Source organism: Coregonus clupeaformis, chromosome 33 (genome assembly GCF_020615455.1).
Source record: "Coregonus clupeaformis isolate EN_2021a chromosome 33, ASM2061545v1, whole genome shotgun sequence".
NCBI lineage: Eukaryota > Metazoa > Chordata > Actinopteri > Salmoniformes > Salmonidae > Coregonus > Coregonus clupeaformis.
Window position 1 is genome coordinate 40,592,482 of NC_059224.1, and position 20,002 is coordinate 40,612,483.

At 45.6% G+C, this 20,002-nt stretch overlaps 1 protein-coding gene across 11 annotated transcripts in view; it reads left to right on the plus strand.

Annotated features, from left to right (window-relative positions):
• The window catches only part of LOC121549137 (MAP/microtubule affinity-regulating kinase 3-like), a 96,525-nt gene that overhangs the window by 58,059 nt on the left and 18,464 nt on the right, over positions 1 to 20,002 (plus strand). For 5 of the 11 annotated variants that reach the window (XM_045210292.1, XM_045210291.1, XM_045210294.1 and 2 more), the window contains exons 9-13: positions 216 to 356; positions 11,643 to 11,742; positions 14,788 to 14,900; positions 15,482 to 15,632; positions 15,903 to 16,123. In XM_045210292.1, coding sequence (XP_045066227.1) covers positions 216 to 356; positions 11,643 to 11,742; positions 14,788 to 14,900; positions 15,482 to 15,632; positions 15,903 to 16,123 — 726 coding nt within the window. The remainder of the gene's footprint in view (positions 1 to 215; positions 357 to 11,642; positions 11,743 to 14,787; positions 14,901 to 15,481; positions 15,633 to 15,902; positions 16,124 to 20,002) is intronic. The other 6 variants (XM_045210293.1, XM_045210298.1, XM_045210297.1 and 3 more) reach the window with 3 other exon arrangements.

A 20,002-nucleotide genomic window follows, 5' to 3' on the forward strand; every position in this document is an offset into this window, starting at 1 on the left:
ACTGTATCCCTTTCTACATGTCCACCGACTGACCCCTGACTTCTAAACTTCCAACCCTGCCTTTAACCTCTCCTCTCTATCTCCCCCTATAGGAGCTGAGAGAGCGTGTTTTAGGGGGGGAAATACTGTATCCCTTTCTACATGTCCACTAACTGACCCTGACCTCTAACCCCCGACACCACCTTTTAACCTCTCCTCTCTATCTCCCCCTATAGGAGCTGAGAGAGCGTGTTCTAAGGGGTAAATACCGTATCCCTTTCTACATGTCCACCGACTGCGAAAACCTCCTCAAGCGCTTCCTGGTGCTCAACCCATCCAAGCGCGGCACACTTGAGGTGAGGGAGGATGCCCAAAATGTAAATATGTCTTACGCTTACTACTTATTGTACTTGGCCGTCCACCCCCTCGCAAGGACTCTTTCCTTCTTTACGTCACTCCTGCCTGGTTTTTATCTGTGGAGATGTATGGGATGCAAGGTTTGAACACAGCACCTTCATGTGGTCACCCACACGCAGGCGTACATGCACACACTGATATACGTGCGCGCAAACACACACCTCTTCCATCCGCTGAAGTAGATTTCCCACTTCTAGACGCGCACACACACACACACACACACATCCTCACACACCTATCCCTCCTCCATAGTCCTGTCTGTACACACACTCATCTCCCTGTGCTGAAGAAACAGACATAATTAATTAAACAGCAAAAGGTAGTCCTACCACTCACATCACGTCTGTGTGAGCATTCTTTGTGTGTGTGTCCGTGAGTGTGTATATTTGTGTACATTTTTCTATTTATCTAAAACTAACCTTAGATCAGTGTCTAGGGGCAACTTAATTCTAGTCCTTTTTGTACAGTACCACATCACCCAGGGGAATAATAAAACCGTGTCCCAAATGATACCCTATTCCCTAAATAGTGTCTATTACAGCTAAGCACACCTTAAGGCAGGCCAGTGTGTGTATCCCTTAAGCACTTCACCCTACGTAGGCAACATGCTTTTAAAGTGCAACTAGCTAGCTATATCCCCCCGTACCTCTCTTGATTCAGAGGGGTTGGGTTAAATGCGCAAGACCACATTTCGGTTGAATGCATTCAGTTGTGCAACTGACTAGGTATCCCCCTTTCCCTTTATTTGGATACCAAGGGGTAGCTTAGCGTGTCTAAGCATGTGCACCGATGCGAACACTTACACACGCACACACACACTCTTACTCATCCAACCACCTTGTACCCTCCTGGCTACCCACCTGCCTTCCCCAGTCGATCCATCTCTAGCTCCATAGAGGGCCCACTCCCACCAAGACAGCAGCTGAACTCGTGTGCCTCGTGTGCTTCAGTTTGTTTTTGTTATAATCATTCCAAATACTCTGGTAATTTTTTGATATAATTGTAGGCTCGGACCTAATTTAGGTGTTCTCTGTCACCTGGAGTTGCATGGAAAATGGTCCAGGAACAAAGAACAATGCCAAAGGACTATTATGAGTCACATGTGATTTATATTTAATATACTGTATATTCACATATAAAATATTACTGCCCACTACATAGTCAACAAGTAACTTGGCTATATAAAATATCCTCTATCTTTTCATTTATTGGAGAAAGCAAACATATAAATCACTCCGGTTCCATTGCTGAATGCTCCTCCACCACGCACCTGGTTGGTTGAAAGCCTCCTGTCCTACCGACACAAGCCTCTCCCAAGCGGGTGTGATACCTAGGCTACTCCCGTGGTGTGCTGCACTGCTTGCCACCCACCTTTCGGTCTGCTCCTGACTACCCAGGCCTGCTCCCCTCTTGTCTGGTACAGGTACCCTTGCCCCCTTCTCCCCCGAGCTTCGCTCACTGCTCCAGCATGCACACACTGCGGTCTCTGATCCAAATTGTATCTTTAGCCTGTGGACTTTTGTGGACTTTTACTTGGGAACTTGTATGCATTTAGAGTTGTATTACTTGGCCTTTATTGTTATTTTAGTGTAGCTTAGGCCTATTTGAGGTTAGTGTGCAACCTCATAGGCCTAATTTTTTAGATCCGATAACTTTTTATGGTTATTTCTCACATTGATTGATAGGCTACAAAGGAACATGTTGCTATTGTCTACCCTTTACTCTTACACTGAGGATGATGCATTTAGCTTGCCCCGCTATTGCAGTGGAGAACTCGGTGCATTTTTCTAATTCGACATGGGAGAAACCGCACGCTTACATTTACATGTCTGGATTGTTATTTTGGTACTTAACCATGTTTCTGGACTGATTGGTGGAGTGCTGCAGAGATGGTTGTCCTTCTGGAAAGTTTCTCCAATCTCCACAGAGGAACTGTGGAGCTCTGTCAGAGTGACCATCGGGTTCTTGGTCACCTCCCTGACCAAGGCCCTTCTCCCCCGATTGCTCAGTTTGGCCGGGCGGCCAGCTCTAGGAAGAGTCTTGGTGTTTCCAAACTTATTCCATTTAAGAATGATGGAGACCACTTTGTTCTTGGGGACCTTCAATGCTGCAGGCATTTTTTTGGTACCCTTCCCCAGATCTGTGCCTCGACACAATCCTGTCTCGGAGCTTTACAGACAATTCCTTCGACCTCATAGTTTGGTTTTTGCTCTGACATGCACTGTCAACTGTGGGACCTTATATAGACGTGTGTGTCTTTCCAAATAATGTCCAATCAATTGAATGTACCACAGGTGGACTCCAATCAAGTTGTAGAAACATCTCAAGGATGATCAATGGAAACAAGATGCACCTGAGCTCAATTTTGAGTCTCATAGCAAAGGATATGAATTGGTATGTACAGTTGAAGTCAGAAGTTTACATACACTTAGTTGACTGTGCCTTTTAAACAGCTTGGAAAATTCCAGAAAATGATGTCATGGCTTTAGAAGCTTCTGATAGGCAAATTGACATAATTTGAGTCAATTGGAGGTGTACCTGTGGATGTATTTCAAGGCCTACCTTCAAACTCAGTGCCTCTTTGCTTGACGTCATGGGAAAATCTAAAGAAAAAATTTGTAGACCTCCACAAGTCTGGTTCATCCTTGGGAGCAATATCCAAACGCCTGAAGGTACCACGTTCATCTGTACAAACAATAGTACGCAAGTATAAACACCATGGGACCACCCAGCCGTCATACCACTCAGGAAGGAGACGCGTTCTGTCTACTAGAGATGAACGTACTTTGGTGCGAAAAGTGCAAATAAATCCCAGAACAACAGCAAAGGACCTTGTTAAGATGCTGGAGGAAACAGGTACAAAATTATCTATATCCACAGTAAAATGAGTCCTATATCGACAATTATGTGGATATATTGAAGCAACATCTCAAGACATCAGTCAGGAAGTTAAAGCTTGGTCCCAAATGGGTCTTCCAAATGGACAATGACCCCAACCATACTTCCAAAGTTGTGGCAAAATGGCTTAAGGACAACAAAGTCAAGGTATTGGAGTGGCCATCACAAAGCCCTGACCTCAATCCTATAGAAAATTTGTGGGCAGAACTGAAAAAAACGTGTGCGAGCAAGGAAGCCTACAAACCTGACTCAGTTACACCAGTTCTGTCAGGAGGAATGGGCCAAAACTCAACCAACTTATTGTGGGAAGTTTGTGGAAGGCTACCCAAAACGTTTGACCCAAGTTAAACAAGTTAAAGGCAATGCTACCAAATACTAATTGAGTGTATGTAAACTTCTGACCCACTGGGAATGTGGTAAAATAAATTAAAGCTGAAATAAATCATTCTCTCTACTATTATTCTGACATTTCACGTTCTTAAAATAAAGTGGTGATCCTAACTGACTTAAGACAGGGAACTTTTACAAGGATTAAATGTCAGGAATTGTGAAAAACTGAGTTTAAATGTATTTGGCTAAGGTGTATGTAAACTTCCGACTTCAATTGTAAGTAAGGTATTTCTGTTATTTATTGTTAATACATTTACAAAAAAATCTAAAAACCTGTTTTTGCCTTGTCATTATGGGGTATTGTATGTAGATTGATGAGGAAAGAAAATAATTTAATCAATTTTAGAATAAGGCTGAAATGTAACAAAATGTGGACAAAGTCAAGGGGTCTGAATACTTTCCGAATGCACTGGCTTGCGAAAGTATTCACCCCCCTTGGCATTTTTCCTATTTTGTTGCCTTACAAAACCCATTTTAATTCCAGGTTGTATCATTTGATTTACACAACATGCCTACCACTTTGAAGATGCAAAATATTAGACAAGAACAAGAAATTAGACAAAATAACAGAACTTGAGAATGCATAACTATTCACCTCCCCAAAGTCAATTCTTTGTAGAGCCACCTTTTTCAGCAATTACAGCTGCAAGTCTCCTGAGGTATGTCTCTATAAGCTTGGCACATCTAGCCACTGGGATTTTTGCCCATTCTTCAAGGCAAAACTGCTCCAGCTCCTTCCAAGTTGGATGGGTTCCGCTGGTGTACAGCAATCTTTAAGTCATACCACAGATTCTCAGTTGGATTGAGGTCTGGGCTTTGACTAGGCCATTCCAAGACATTTAAATGTTTCCCCTTAAACCACTTGAGTGTTGCTTTAGCAGTATGCTTAGGGTCATTGTCCTGCTGGAAGGTGAACCTCCGTCCCAGTCTCAAATCTCTAGAAGACTGAAACAGGTTTCCCTGAAGAATTTCCCTGGATTAAGCGCCATCCATCATTCCTTCAATTCTGACCAATTTCCCAGATCCTGCCGATGGAAAAACATCCCCACAGCGGATTGTGTTCTCGGGGTGATGAGAGGTGTTTGGTTTGCGCCAGACATAGCGTTTTCCTTGATGGCCAAAAAGCTCAATTCTAGTCTCATCTGACCAGAGTACCTTCTTCCATATGTTTGGGGAGTCTCCCACATGGCTTTTTGCGAACACCAAATGTGTTTGCTTATTTATTTCTTTAAGCAATGGCTTTTTTCTGGCCACTCTTCCATAAAGCCCAGCTCTGTGGAGTGTACGGCTTAAAGTGGTCCTATGGACAGATACCCCAATCTCCGCTGTGGAGCTTTGCAGCTCCTTCAGGGTTATCTTTGGTCTCTTTGTTGCCTCTCTGATTAATGCCCTCCTTGCCTGGTCCGTGAGTTTTGGTGGGCAGCCCTCTCTTGGCAGGTTTGTTGTGGTGCCATATTCTTTCTATTTTTTAATAATGGATTTAATGGTACTCCGTGATATGTTCAAAGTTTCCGATTTTTTAAAATGTTATAACCCAACCCTGATCTATACTTCTCCACAACTTTGTCCCTGACCAGTTTGGAGAGCTCCTTGGTCTTGGTGGTGCCCCTTGCTTGGTGGTGCCCCTTGCTTAGTGGTGTTGCAGACTCTGGGTCCTTTCAGAACAGGTGTGTGTGTGTGTGTGTATGTATGTATGTATGTTGATATATATATATATATATATATATATATATATATATATATACTGAGATCATGTGACAGATCATGTGACAGGTGGACTTTAATTAACTAATTATGTGACTTCTGAAGGTAATTGGTTGCACCAGATCTTATTTAGGGGCTTCATAGCAAAGGGGTTGAATATATGCACGCACCACTGTTCCGTTATTTATTTTTTCAAATTTTTTGAAACAAGTTATTTTTTTCATTTCACTTCACCAATTTGGACTATTTTGTGTATGTCCATTGCATGAATTCCTAATAAAAATCAATTTAAATTACAGGATGTAATGCAACAAAATTGGAAAAACGCCAAGGGGGATGAAAACTTTTGCAAGGCACTGTACGTTGTAAAATTTTATTCATAGGCTAGGTTGTAGCAACCTCATGATGGGGATAGGGAAATTTAGAGTGTCACGTAGTAGCCTCAACCTATGAATGTTACATTGAGCTGGGTGAATGGAATATGAATGACAGTCATCCAATATGCTGTAATAGAAATAAGGCCATGCACATTTTTAAAAAATAATCGTCCGCCCTCATCTTAAACGGAACTGACCGCCATTGTTGTTAACAATGTAACAAGGTTGAATGCAGTGTCCTCTAAAATCCTCATTGATTGATCTTAATTTAACTAACATCCACATCATTTTAATGCTTCTGCTTCAAATTATATAAGTGATCACTGTGCTGCTGCCTGTGTGAGGGATTGTAAAATTCCTAAACTGCCTCCACGTATCATCATGAAAATAAACTGGAAGCAGTTTGATACTCAGGGTTTTATACATTGTTTTTTACTTTGCCTGGAATAGAGTTGAATTCATCCTTGATGTTGAATTAGCCTTTTCCTACTTCCATAAAGCATTCCAGGATGTATGCAACAAGCATTTACCTTTCAAACAATACAGAATTAAAGGCAGAGACAACCCTTGGTTCTCAGATGAACTAGCTAAAATCATAAGGAAACGGAATGCTTTGTGGGCTAAAGCAAGAAGGTCTGATTCAGCTGATGGTTGGATGGCTTTTAAACGCCTTCGGAATCAGGGTGTGGCTATGACCCGAAAGCTGAAAGCAGACCACTATCTCAAATCAACTGCTGATAATCTGAATAATCCTTCAACATTTTTGAAAAGTTTATAGTGCAAAGGAGATGCACAGCTCCCTAAACAGCTGCTAGTTGACTCACAGGTGGTAATTGAGAACCTTTATTCTGAACTCTTTTAATCAACATTCTCTTGATGCAGGCATATTATTTGATAGGCTTAAAGGTCAACATTTGCACACCTGTGAAATTACCTGACACTCCCAAGCACTCCTTCTCCAGGTTCTCCTTCTCGCCCTTCTCTGTCTCAGAGGTGCGTAGAGCCCTGAAAGCAATTGATGTAAAAAATAAAAAATCCCCTGGCTCTGATGATCTAGACTCACGCCTACTACAATTAGCTGCAGACATCATTGTGCCTCCTTTCGATTCAGATCAACTTTATTATCCCACCAGGGGGAAATTAATTTGGTAATGTGCTTAAAAAGACAGTACATAAACACAGAAACTACACAAAATAATTAATTCAAAGTGCTATAGCTACACATTTAAAGTGAAAGTGCAAAATGCTGTATACTCGAGGAACCAACAGACTATCTATTATACAGTCTAATGGCTGTCGGAATAAAAGATTCCCCATATCTATGAGTTTTAATTTTCTTTTGAAGAAGTCTCTTTCCCCTTGTCCGGCTGCTGCTGTGACTGAATTTTGAGTCAAGGGGATGAGTACTGTCCTGTAAAATGCTTTCAAGTTTTAGTAGGATGAGTTAACATGCATCTTTAAGCTCACCCTAGAATGAAATCCCCAAGTTGTGGAAATCAGCATTTGTCCAAACTCTTTTGAAAGGAGGTGATCACACTCTTCTGAATAACTATCGGCCCACATCTAAATAGTCTGTTCTGGCAGAGGTATTGGAGTCCCTGGTCAATAAGCAGCTTAAGGCCTACCTCCAGGAAAACAATATTTTGAGTGGGATGCAATCAGGTTTCAGGTCTAGCCACTGCGCTGTCACAGCAACTTTGAGGGTTTTGAATGATATTCACTGTGCTCTGGATAAGAATCTGTGTATCTGTATCGATAGACTTGTCAAAGGCGTTTGACAGTGTGGACCATACGGTTTGTCATGCTCTGGAGTGGTTTGTGAACGAGTGCCTTGACTTTTTCCACATTTTGTTATGTTACAGCCTGAATTTAAAATTGATTAAATAGAGATTTTTTGGTCACTGGCCTACACACAATACCCCATATTTTCCAAGTGGAATTATGTTTATTTTATTTTATTTATTAATAATAAAAACTGAAAAGCTGAAATGTCTTGAGTCAATAAGTATTCAACCCCTTGTTATGGCAAGCCTAAATAAGTTTAGGAGTAAAAATTTGCTTAAACAGAGTTTAATGGCTGTGATAGGAGAAAACTGAGGATGGATCAACAACATTGTACTTACTCCACAATACTAACCTAATTGACGGAGTGAAAATAAGGAAGCCTGTACAGAATACAAATATTCAAAAATATGCATCCTGTTTGCAACAAGGCACTGAAGTAAAACTCAAGCTGCGTATTTGGTATTATTACCGGCACTAAGCTTGTTTTCCTATGCCACCAGAAAATAGTTTTCTTGTACTATGGTGATACTATTTATGTGCAAGACTCAAGCTCTACACTGAAGGCTCTTGACGCTGTGTATCATGCAGCCCTTTGTTTTGTCACCAATCAGAGGCGTCTAACTCATTGTAATTTCTACAGTGCTGTCAGGTGGACATCACTAGCAACATGCAGGCTCAAACACTGGTACATTCTTATTTATAAAGCCATTTTAGGAAAACTGCCATTTTATCTATCCTCTCTTCTGGCTCGGAATGAAAACACATACAAACTCAGCTCTCAATCTTGTTTTATGCTAAAAGTCCCAAAAACTAGAACCAAGCATGGGGGAAAAAAAAGGTCATTTCATTACTCAGTTCCTTGGTCTTGGACGTGTCTTCGGTCTGTGTTGTCCATTTTGTATTACATTGTTTTTTTTTGTATGTTTTTTTTATTTTTTATACCCCATCCCCACAAGGAGGCCTTTTGCCTCTTGCAAGGCTTTAATTGTAAATAAGGTTTGGGCTCAATTCCATTTAAAGTCAGTCGCCTCAGGAAAATTGCCATTGAAATAATAATGGCTCATTTCCAGCAATCCATGAGCTGAATTCCAATTCAATTCCCTGAAATGGCTGAAGCGAAATGGAACTGAGCCAAACCCTGGCTCTCCCATTCTCCCAATTTCAACTTATCAGATGCTCCCCAATGGAATGGATCCTGGGTTGCGTTCAGGATGTTGCAATGTTCCAAAATGTTGCAAATATAAATATATTGAGTTGACACGATTCCCTCTTGAGAGAGAAGGATGTCTATTTCTATCTGAATGTTATGTAAAATTCTCGCTGAACGCGACCCCAGTAAACTACTCTACTGACCCACAGTCCTTCTATAGACCCTCAACCAGGGTTGGAATCAATTATATTTCAATTCAGTCAATTCCGTATTTGAAATGGAATTGGAATTGGTCCCAACCCTACCTCCCTCTGTCAAATCTGGACCTGGAGGTCCACCACTCTGCTGGTTTTCATCCTTCCCCTCTAATCAGGGACTGATTCAGACATGAAACACTAGGGTCGATTTCATTTGGCACCAACGGTTGTTTGTGTTTTCTGTTGAAAAACGTTTTGAAATGTTTTCCATGGTGTGCCCAAATGAACACAACCCAGGTGAGTGGCATCTCTGGCCATTCAGTGACATGAATCCATGAATCAGTCAATCAATCATTTTACTACCAGGAAGAACAGAAAACCAGCAGTACTGCAGACGTCCAGGCTGTGACTTGAGTACCAGTGTTGGGGACAATACTATTTCAATTCAAAGAATTGAACCAAATCTGAATTGAAATGGAATTGAATCCAACCATGTCACTACCCCTGTACTAAAGGATCCATTCATTTACATTTACATTTTAGTCATTTAGCAGACGCTCTTATCCAGAGCGACTTACAGAAGCAATTAGGGTTAAGTGCCTTGCTCAAGGGCACATCAACAGATTTTTCACCTAGTCGGCTCGGGGATTAGAACCAGCGACCTTTCGGTTACTGGCACAATGCTCTTACCCACATTCCTAACATTCAGGGTGCCAGGCTGGTTCTGCATTCAACAACCCCACTTCCTGGTCTTGCCAAACAAGCCCATGAGAAAAGAGTTGGCCAAAGTAGAAAGACACTGGCACATAGTGCATTCGGAAAGTATTCAGACCTCTTGACTTTTTCCACATTTTGTTACGTTACAGCCTTGTTCTAAAATTGGTTAAATAAATGTTTTTCCCTCATCAGTCTACACACAATACCCCATAATGACGAAGCAAAAACAGGTTTTTAGAAATTTTAGCAAAACAACAAAAACAGAAACTGAAATACCTTCTTTACATAAGTATTCAGACCCTTTGCAATGAGACTCGAAATTGAACTCTGGTGCATCCTGTTTCCATTGATCATCCTTGAGATGTTTCTACAACTTGATTGGAGTCCACCTGTGGTAAATTAAATTGATTGGACATGATTTGGGAAGGCACACAACTGTTTATATAAGGTCCCACAGTTGACAGCGCATGCCAGAGCAAAAACCAAGACATTAGGTCGAAGGAATTGTCCGTAGAGCTCCGAGACAGGATTGTGTCGAGGTACAGATCTGGGGAAGGGTACCAAAACATTTCTGCAGCATTGAATGTCCCCAAGAACACATTGGCCTCCATCATTCTTAAATGGAAGAAGTTTGGAAACATCAAGACTCTTCCTAGAGCTGGCCGTCTGGCCAAACTGAGCAATCGGGGGAGAAGGGCCTTGGTCAGGGAGGTGACCAAGAACCCGATGGTCACTCTGACAGAGCTCCAGAGTTCCTCTGTGGAGATGGGAGAACCTTCCAGAAGGACAACCATCTCTGCAGGACTTCACCAATCAGGCCTGTATGGTAGAGTGCCAGACGGAAGCCACTCCTCGGTAAAAGGCACATGACAGCCCGCTTGGAGTTTGCCAAACGACACCTAAAGGACTCTGACCATGAGAAACAAGATTCTCTGGTCTGATGAAACCAAGATTGAACTATTTGGCCTGAATGCCAAGTGTCACGTCTGGAAGAAACCTGGCACCATCATTACGGTGAAGCATGGTGGGGGCAGCATCATGCTGTTTTTCAGCAGCAGGGACTGGGAGACTAGTCAGAATCGAGGGAAAGATGAACGGAGCAAAGTACAGAGAGATCCTTGATGAAAACCTGCTCCAGAGCGCTCAGGACCTCAGACTGGGGCAAAGGTTCACCTTCCAACAGGACAACGACCCTAAGCACACAGCCAAGACAACTCTTGAGTGGCTTCGGGACAAGTCTCTGAATGTCCTTGAGTGGCCCAGCCAGAGCCCGGACTTGAACCCGGTCGAACATCTCTGGAGAGACCTGAAAATAGCTATGCAGCGACGCTCCCCATCCAACCTGACAGAGCTTGAGAGGATCTGCAGAGAAGAATGGGAGAAACTCCCCAAATACATGTGTGCCAAGCTTGTAGCGTCATACCCAAGAAGACTTGCGGTTGTAATCACTGCCAAAGGTGCTTCAACAAAGTACTGAGTAAAGGGTCTGAATACTTAAGTAAATGTGAAATTAACGCTTTTATTTTAATTGTATTATTGCTAAAATGTCTAAAATCAGTTTTTGCTTTTTCATTATGGGGTATTGTGTGTAGATTGATGAGGGGGAAAAACTATTTAATCAATTTTAGAATAATGCTGTAACGTAATAAAATGTGGAAAAAGTCAAGGGGTCTGAATACTTTGCAAATGCACTGTATATGCCACTATTCTACCCAATCCCAAATCGACCCCTTGCCCCTTTCCCTCGGGCTCTCGCCCTTACCGCACTTGTGTAGTACTGAAAGCATTAGATACGCAATATTATAATGGCTCCTAATTTTGCCTTTTGATAGCCTAGGTGGAAATATTGACATATTGCTTATAGTACCTATCCAATCCTTTACAGATCTAAGTGCATAGGCACACGGTGTAGGGGTGAGGGGTTGATTTAGGATTGGGCATCACTGTTATCAAATTCCCCTTCGTTTGGCGGGTAATTGGGCCTGCAGAGCGAAGACTAATGTATGTGTCTGTCCTTCGCCCTCATAGCAAATCATGAAGGACCGGTGGATAAATGCGGGCCTCGAGGAGGATGAACTGAAGCCATTCATGGAGCCAGAACAGGACATCACGGACCAGAAGAGAATAGGTACATTGAGTCAAACACTCCTCTATATACACTGCTCAAAAAAATAAAGGGAACACTTAAACAACACAATGTAACTCCAAGTCAATCACACTTCTGTGAAATCAAACTGTCCACTTAGGAAGCAACACTGATTGACAATAAATTTCACATGCTGTTGTGCAAATGGAATAGACAACAGGTGGAAATTATAGGCAATTAGCAAGACCCCCAATAAAGGACTGGTTTTGCAGGTGGTGACCGCAGACCACTTCTCAGTTCCTATGCTTCCTGGCTGATGTTTTGGTCGCTTTTGAATGCTGGCGGTGCTTTCACTCTAGTGGTAGCATGAGACGGGGTCTACAACCCACACAAGTGGCTCAGGTAGTGCAGCTCATCCAGGATGGCACATCAATCCGAGCTGTGGCAAGAAGGTTTGCTGTGTCTGTCAGCGTAGTGTCCAGAGCACGGAGGCGCTACCAGGAGACAGGCCAGTACATCAGGAGACGTGGAGGAGGCCGTAGGAGGGCAACAACCCAGCAGCAGGACTGCTACCTCCGCCTTTGTGCAAGGAGGAGCAGGAGGAGCACTGCCAGAGCCCTGCAAAATATCCTCCAGCAGGCCACAAATGTGCATGTGTCTGCTTAAACGGTCAGAAACAGACTTCATGAGGGTGGTATGAGGGCCCGACGTCCACAGGTGGGGTTTGTGCTACAGCCCAACACCGTGCAGGACGTTTGGCATTTGCCAGAGAACACCAAGATTGGCAAATTCGGCACTGGCGCCCTGTGCTCTTCACAGATGAAAGCAGGTTCACACTGAGCACGTGACAGACGTGACAGAGTCTGGAGACGCCGTGGAGAACGTTCTGCTGCCTGCAACATCCTCCAGCATGACCGGTTTGGCGGTGGGTCAGTCATGGTGTGGGGTGGCATTTTTTGGGGGGGCCGCACAGCCCTCCATGTGCTCGCCAGAGGTAGCCTGACTGCCATTAGGTACCGAGATGAGATCCTCAGACCCCTTGTGAGACCATATGCTGGTGCGGTTGGCCCTGGGTTCCTCCTAATGGAAGACAATGCTAGACCTCATGTGGCTGGAGTGTGTCAACAGTTCCTGCAAGAGGAAGGCATTGATGCTATGGACTGGCCCGCCCGTTCCCCAGACCTGAATCCAATTGAGCACATCTGGGACATCATGTCTCGCTCCATCCACCAACGCTGTCCAGGAGTTGGCGGATGCTTTAGTCCAGGTCTGGGAGGAGATCCCTCAGGAGACCGTCCGCCACCTCATCAGGAGCATGCCCAGGTGTTGTAGGGAGGTCACACAGGCACGTGGAGGCCACACACACTACTGAGCCTCATTTTGACTTGTTTTAAGGACATTACATCAAAGTTGGATCAGCCTGTAGTGTGGTTTTCCACTTTAATTTTGAGGGTGACTCCAAATCCAGACCTCCATGGGTTGATACATTTGATTTCCATTGATCATTTTTGTGTGATTTTGTTGTTAGCACATTCAACTATGTAAAAAAAAATATTTCATTCATTCAGATCTAGGATGTGTTATTTTAGTGTTCCCTTAATTTTTTTGAGCAGTGTATATCAGCGGCTCCCAATTCGCTTCCTTACCTTTCAATGTTTGCAGATCTGAACAGTCTGTATAGATATAAAGAGTGTAGTGTTGGAGCTTACACCTTAGACCTGCAAACATTAAGGAAGGGTTAGGGAGGGAATTGGGGACCGGCTTTACATCTATAAATCTATACACCGTATCGTCCTAAATGGCACCCTATTCCCTATATAGTGTACTATTTGATAGGGCTCTGGTCAAAAGTAGTGCACTATGTAGGGAATAGGGTGCCATTTGGGACACTGCCAATGACTTTATTAAACCAGGGATGGTCATACCTCTACATGGAGAGTTACTGAGTATATAGGCTTTTGTTCCTGCCTAGCGCTAACACACCTGATTCAGGGCTAGAGCAAAAGCCTGCACCCCAACTAGCTCTCCAGGAGGAGGGATGGTGAATGTTAAAAGACATTTTTAAAAATGCTGGAACTCTTATTTGGCGGTTGCAGGGGGGGGAGTAGATGGGTTGGCACATGTATTTAGAGGGAATCACCCCTTACCCCCTGTGTTCGGGGCTAGCCTTGCATGCTGTGCTAAAAGTGAGCCTGACAGAGCTGTGTTTTTCTCAGACACATGCGGGCAGCACATGGCCTAGAACTTCACTTAGACACACACACATTAACACACACACAGTCATTAAAACGCACACAGTCATTAAAAAGCATGCACGACCATGCATTAACACAACCACACTCAGTAACACACTGTCATTACTGAAATACATGTGTGCGTGCACACAAACAGATCCACAAGTCGATACTGAGTCTGGCAGGCCTTTTTCTTTCCACTCTGACCCCCAGGGCTGTCGATGGCAGCATTGATCTCACTCAGCAGTGTGTAACTGAGGATAGAGAGATTGAGTAGGAGAGAGACAGGGAGAGAGACGAGTGTGTGTCTGAAAGGATATTCCAAAACCTCAACAAGAAGGCCCTGTTTGGTTTACTCCCCCACATTATGTGCAGTTTATTCACCTTTTATTTACTGCCTTCGTTTTAGGTTTAGTTTTTGGGTTGGGTTTTGTTTCTTTCACCAGCCATCAGTCAATATGTCTCTAATGTATGCATTAGTATGTTGCTGTACATCCAATTTCCCCTTGTGGGATTAATAACGTTTATTCAATTCAATTAAGTTCAATGCCTAGTATTCTGGGTTCCCCCTCACCAAATAGGAAATGGGGATAGATGTTCACACAGTCCCAGCCTATTGGTTGTTTGCTTTTTTTTTTCTCACATATTTGTTTCTTTATTGGATAGAGACCGTGAGAGGGAGAGACTGGAACATTGAGAGGGTTTTGTGTCAGAAGGGTGTGGGCCGGATTCAAACCCACAGCGACACGGTACATGTGTAGGCAGCAGCCCTAACCGTTAGACCACCCCAGGCCACAGCCTATTGGGTATTTAATGCTAATACCTGTCCTGTCCCACTCCTGATCCCCTGCAGACATCATGGTGGAGATGGGCTACACTCGGGAGGAGGTCAGTGAGTCTTTAACCAGGATGAAGTATGATGAGATCACCGCCACCTACCTGCTACTGGGCAGGAAGTCCACAGAGGTAAGGACAGACTGGGCGAGAGCGGCCTCATCCCAAATCGTTCCCCAAGAACCTGCGTCCTATGCACTGAGTGGATGCTGAGAGTATTTGACAGGTGTAATCAATCTGGTAATAGCTCCACCTTACCCTCTGATATGCTCGGTGGAAGTTTCACCATATTGCTTATACCAATCAAATCCTCTCAGATCTCCACAAGTGTGTAGGGTTAAGGGAACAATTTGGGATTGACCCAGTACCTGGCCATAAATGACCATGTTAGAAAGCACTGGCTCTATCATGTATTGGTTCCTTGTTTTTAGCACAAATTATTTGTTTTAATCAAGGTTTAGGGGTATGTAAGTGGTTGAAATTATACAGGTTTTAAACCAAATGACATGCAGAATGTCTGAAGTGATAGTCTGTCTGGACGATACCGTCACATTATTTGCGCTGTCAAAATGTCCCCATTTAAATGCTATGTTATACATATTGAGTGACTTTTCGTCACACAAAAGAGCACAGATCTGTGCAAAAAAATACAGTAAAACTCATCTGCAGCGTGATTTAATTGGAAACCTTTCTTCTCTCATCTTCTCTCCCAGTTGGAGGCCAGTGACTCCAGCTGTATCAGTAACCTGTCTCTTCCCAAGGTGCGACCCGCCAGCGAGCACAACAACGGCCAGTCTCCAGCCCACCTCAAGGCCCAGCGGTCCATCTCCAGCACCCAGAAACAGAGACGTTACAGCGACCAGGGTGAGAGAGAGAGGGAGGAGAGGGGGCATGGAGGGAGGAGAGGAGGCAGGGAGGAAGATGATGTAAGTGGGTTGGGAGGAAAGAGGGAGAGGGAGGAAAAAGACATGAAAGGGGAGATGAGGGACACGGGAGAAGTGTGAGGGGGGACGAGGAAGAGGGGATATGGGATAATATAGGAAGAAGGATGTGAACCTCCAGTGCAGCACAGTTCCCATTCTAACTCCACACTGATCCCTGTGTCTCTCTCTCTCTCTCCCTCCATCCATCCAGCTGGTCCGTCCATCCCCTCAGTGGGCTACCCCAAGAGGAGCCAGACCACATCGGCCGACAACAGCGACCACAAAGAGGAAGGGGGTGCCCAGCCCCGGAAGTCTGGTTCGTCGGGCGGGCGCGTTGGCGGCGTTGCCCCTGCCAGTCCCCTACTGGGTAACGCCAACAACCCCAACAAGGCCAACATCCCTGACCGCAAGAAAGGCTCAACCACACCCACCGTGAGTACAGAGAGATCACATAGAATATACACATGGAATATACACTACATGACCAAAAGACACCTGCTCGAATGAACGTCTCATTCCAAAATCATGGGCATTAATATGGAGTTGGTCCCCGCTTTGCTGCTATAAAAGCCTCCACTCTTTTGGGAAGGCTTTCCACTAGATGTTGGAACATTGCTGTGGGGACTTGCTTCCATTCAGCCACGAGCATTAGTGAGGTCGGGCGCTGATGGGCGATTAGGCCTGGCTCGCAGTCGGCTATCCAATTCATCCCAAAGGTGTTCGATGGGGTTGACAAACCATTTCTGTTTGGACCTCGCTTTGTGCACAGGGGCATTGTCATGCTGAAACAGGAAAGGGCCTTCCCCAAACTGTTGCCACAAAGTTGGAAGCACAGAATCTAGAATGTCATTGTATGCTGTAGCGTTAAGAGTTCCCTTCACTGGAACTAAGGGGCCTAGTCCGAACCATGAAAAACAGCCCCAGACCGTTATTCCTCCGCCACCAACCTTTACAGTTGGCACTATGCATTTCCACTGCTCCAGAGTCAAATGGTGGCGTGCTTTACACCACTCCAGCCGACGCTTAGCATTGCGCATGGGGATCTTATATATTTTTTCTCCCTTTTTCTCCCCAATTTCGATCTTGTCTCATCGCTGCAACTCCCCAACGGGCTCGGGAGAGGCGAAGGTCGAGTCATGCGTCCTCCGAAACATGACCCGCCAAACCCCTCTTCTTAACACCTGCCCACTTAACCTGGAAGCCAGCTGCACCAATGTTTTGGAGGAAACACCATTCAACTGACGACCGAAGTCAGCCTGCAGGCGCCAGGCCCGCCACAAGGAGTCGCTAGAGTGTGATATCCAAGTAAAGCCCCCCCGGCCAAACCCTCCCCTAACCCGGACGACGGTGGGCCAATTGTGTGCCGTCCTATGGGACACAGCCTGGGATTGAACACGGGTCTGTACCCGTGACCGCTGCGCCACTCAGGAGGCCGCGCATGGTGATCTTAGGCTTGTGTGCGACTACTCAGCCATAGAAACCCAATTCATGAAGCTCCCGACAAACAGAGGCAGTTTGGAACTCAGTAGTGAGTGTTGCAACTGAGGACAGACGATTATGACGCGCTACGTGCTTCAGCACTCGGCGGTCCCGTTCTTTGAGCTTGTGTGGCCTACCACTTTGTGGCTGAGTGGTTGTTGCTCCTAGACTTTTCCACTTCACAATAACAGCACTTACAGTTGACCGAGGCAGCTCTAGCAGGGCAGACATTTTACGAACTGACTTGTTGTAAAGGTAGCATCCTATGACGGTGCCATGTTGAAAGTCACTGAGGTCTTCAGTAAGGCCAATCTACTAACAATGTTTGTCTATGGAGATTGCATGGCTGTGTGCTCTATTTATACACATTTACATAAAAAAAAAAAAAAGGATTACTTTATCCTATCCCAGGTATTCCTTAAAGAGGTGGGGTTTCAAATGTCTCCGGAAGGTGGTGAGTGACTCCGCTGTCCTGGCGTCGTGAGGGAGCTTGTTCCACCATTGGGGTGCCAGAGCAGCGAACAGTTTTGACTGGGCTGAGCGGGAACTATGCTTCCGCAGAGGAGGGGGGGAGCCAGCAGGCCAGAGGTGGATGAACGCAATGCCCTCGTTTGGGTGTAGGGACTGATCAGAGCCTGAAGGTACGGAGGTGCCGTTCCCCTCACAGCTCCATAGGCAAGCACCATGGTCTTGTAACAGATGCGAGCTTCAACTGGAAGCCAGTGGAGTGTGCGGAGGAGCGGGGTGACGTGAGAGAACTTGGAAAGGTTGAACACCAGACGGGCTGCGGCATTCTGGATGAGTTGTAGGGGTTTAATGGCACAGGCAGGGAGCCCAGCCAACAGCGAGTTGCAGTAATCCAGACGGGAGATGACAAGTGCCTGGATTAGGACCTGTGCCGCTTCCTGTGTAAGGCAGGGTCGTACTCTCCGAATGTTGTAGAGCATGAACCTGCAGGATCGGGTCACCGCCTTGATGTTAGCGGAGAACGACAGGGTGTTGTCCAGGGTCACGCCAAGGCTCTTCGCACTCTGGGAGGAGGACACAACGGAGTTGTCAACCGTGATGGCGAGATCATGGAACGGGCAGTCCTTCCCCGGGAGGAAGAGCAGCTCCGTCTTGCCAGGGTTCAGCTTGAGGTGGTGATCCGTCATCCATACTGATATGTCTGCCAGACATGCAGAGATGCGATTCACCACCTGGTTATCAGAAGGGGGAAAGAAGAAGATTAGTTGTGTATCGTCAGCGTAGCAATGATAGGAGAGGCCATGTGAGGATATGACAGAGCCAAGTGACTTGGTGTATAGGGAGAATAGGAGATGGCCTAGAACTGAGCCCTGGGGGACACCAGTGGTGAGAGCACGTGGTGCGGAGACAGCTTCTCGCCAGTAGGAGCGACCGGTCAGGTAGGACGCAATCCAGGAGTGAGCTGCGCCGGAGATGCCCAGCTCGGAGAGGGTGGAGAGGAGGATCTGAGGGTTCACAGTATCAAAGGCAGCAGACAGGTCTAGAAGGACAAGAGCAGAGGAGAGAGAGTTAGTTTTAGCAGTGCGGAGAGCCTCCGTGACACAGAGAAGAGCAGTCTCAGTTGAATGACCAGTCCTGAAACCTGACTGGTTTGGATCAAGAAGGTCATTCTGAGAGAGATGGCAAGAGAGTTGGCTAAAGACGGCACGCTCAATAGTTTTGGAAAGAAAAGAAAGAAGGGATACTGGTCTGTAGTTGTTGACATCAGTGGGATCGAGTGTTGGTTTTTTGAGAAGGGGTGCAACTCTCGCTCTCTTGAAGACGGAAGGGACATAGCCAGCGGTCAAGGATGAGTTGATCAGCGAGGTGAGGTAGGGGAGAAGGTCACCGGAGATGGTCTGGAGAAGAGAGGGGGATGGGGTCAAGCGGGCAGGTTGTTGGGCGGCCTGCAGTCACAAGTCGCAAGATTTTATCTGGAGAGAGAGGGGAGAAAGAAGTCAAAGCATAGGGTAGGGCAGTGTGAGCAGGACCAGCAGTGTCATTAGACTTAACAAACGAGGATCGGATGTCGTCAACCTTCTTTTTCAAAGTGGTTGGACGAAGTCATCCACAGAGAGGGAGGGGGGGATTCAGCAGTGAGGAGAATGTGGCAAAGAGCTTCCTAGGGTTAGAGGCAGATGCTTGGAATTTAGAGTGGTAGAAAGTGGCCTTAGCAGCAGAAACAGATGAAGAAAATGTAGAGAGGAGGGAGTGAAAAGATGCCAGGTCGGCAGGGAGTTTAGTTTTCTTCCATTTCCGCTCAGCTGCCCGGAGCTCTGTTCTGTGAGCTCGCAATGAGTCATCAAGCCACGGAGCTGGAGGGGAGGACCGAGCCGGCCGGGAGGATAGGGGACACAGGGAGTCAAAGGATGCAGAAAGGGAGGAGAGGAGGGTTGAGGAGGCAGAATCAGGAGATTGGAGGGAGAAGGATTGAGCAGAGGGAAGAGATGATAGGATGGAAGAGGAGAGAGTAGTGGGAGAGAGAGAGCGAAGGTTGCGGCGGCGCATTACCATCTGTGTAGGGGCAGAGTGAGTAGTGTTGGAGGAGAGCGAGAGAGAAAAGGATACAAAGTAGTGGTCGGAGACATGGAGGGGAGTTGCAGTGAGATTAGTAGAAGAGCAGCATCTAGTAAAGATGAGGTCAAGCGTATTGCGTGCCTTGTGAGTAGGGGGGGACGGTGAGAGGGTGAGGTCAAAAGAGGAGAGGAGTGGAAAGAAGGAGGCAGAGAGAAATGAGTCAAATGTAGACGTAGGGAGGTTGAAATCCCCCAAAACTGTGAGGGGTGAGCCATCCTCAGGAAAGGAACTTATCAAGGCATCAAGCTC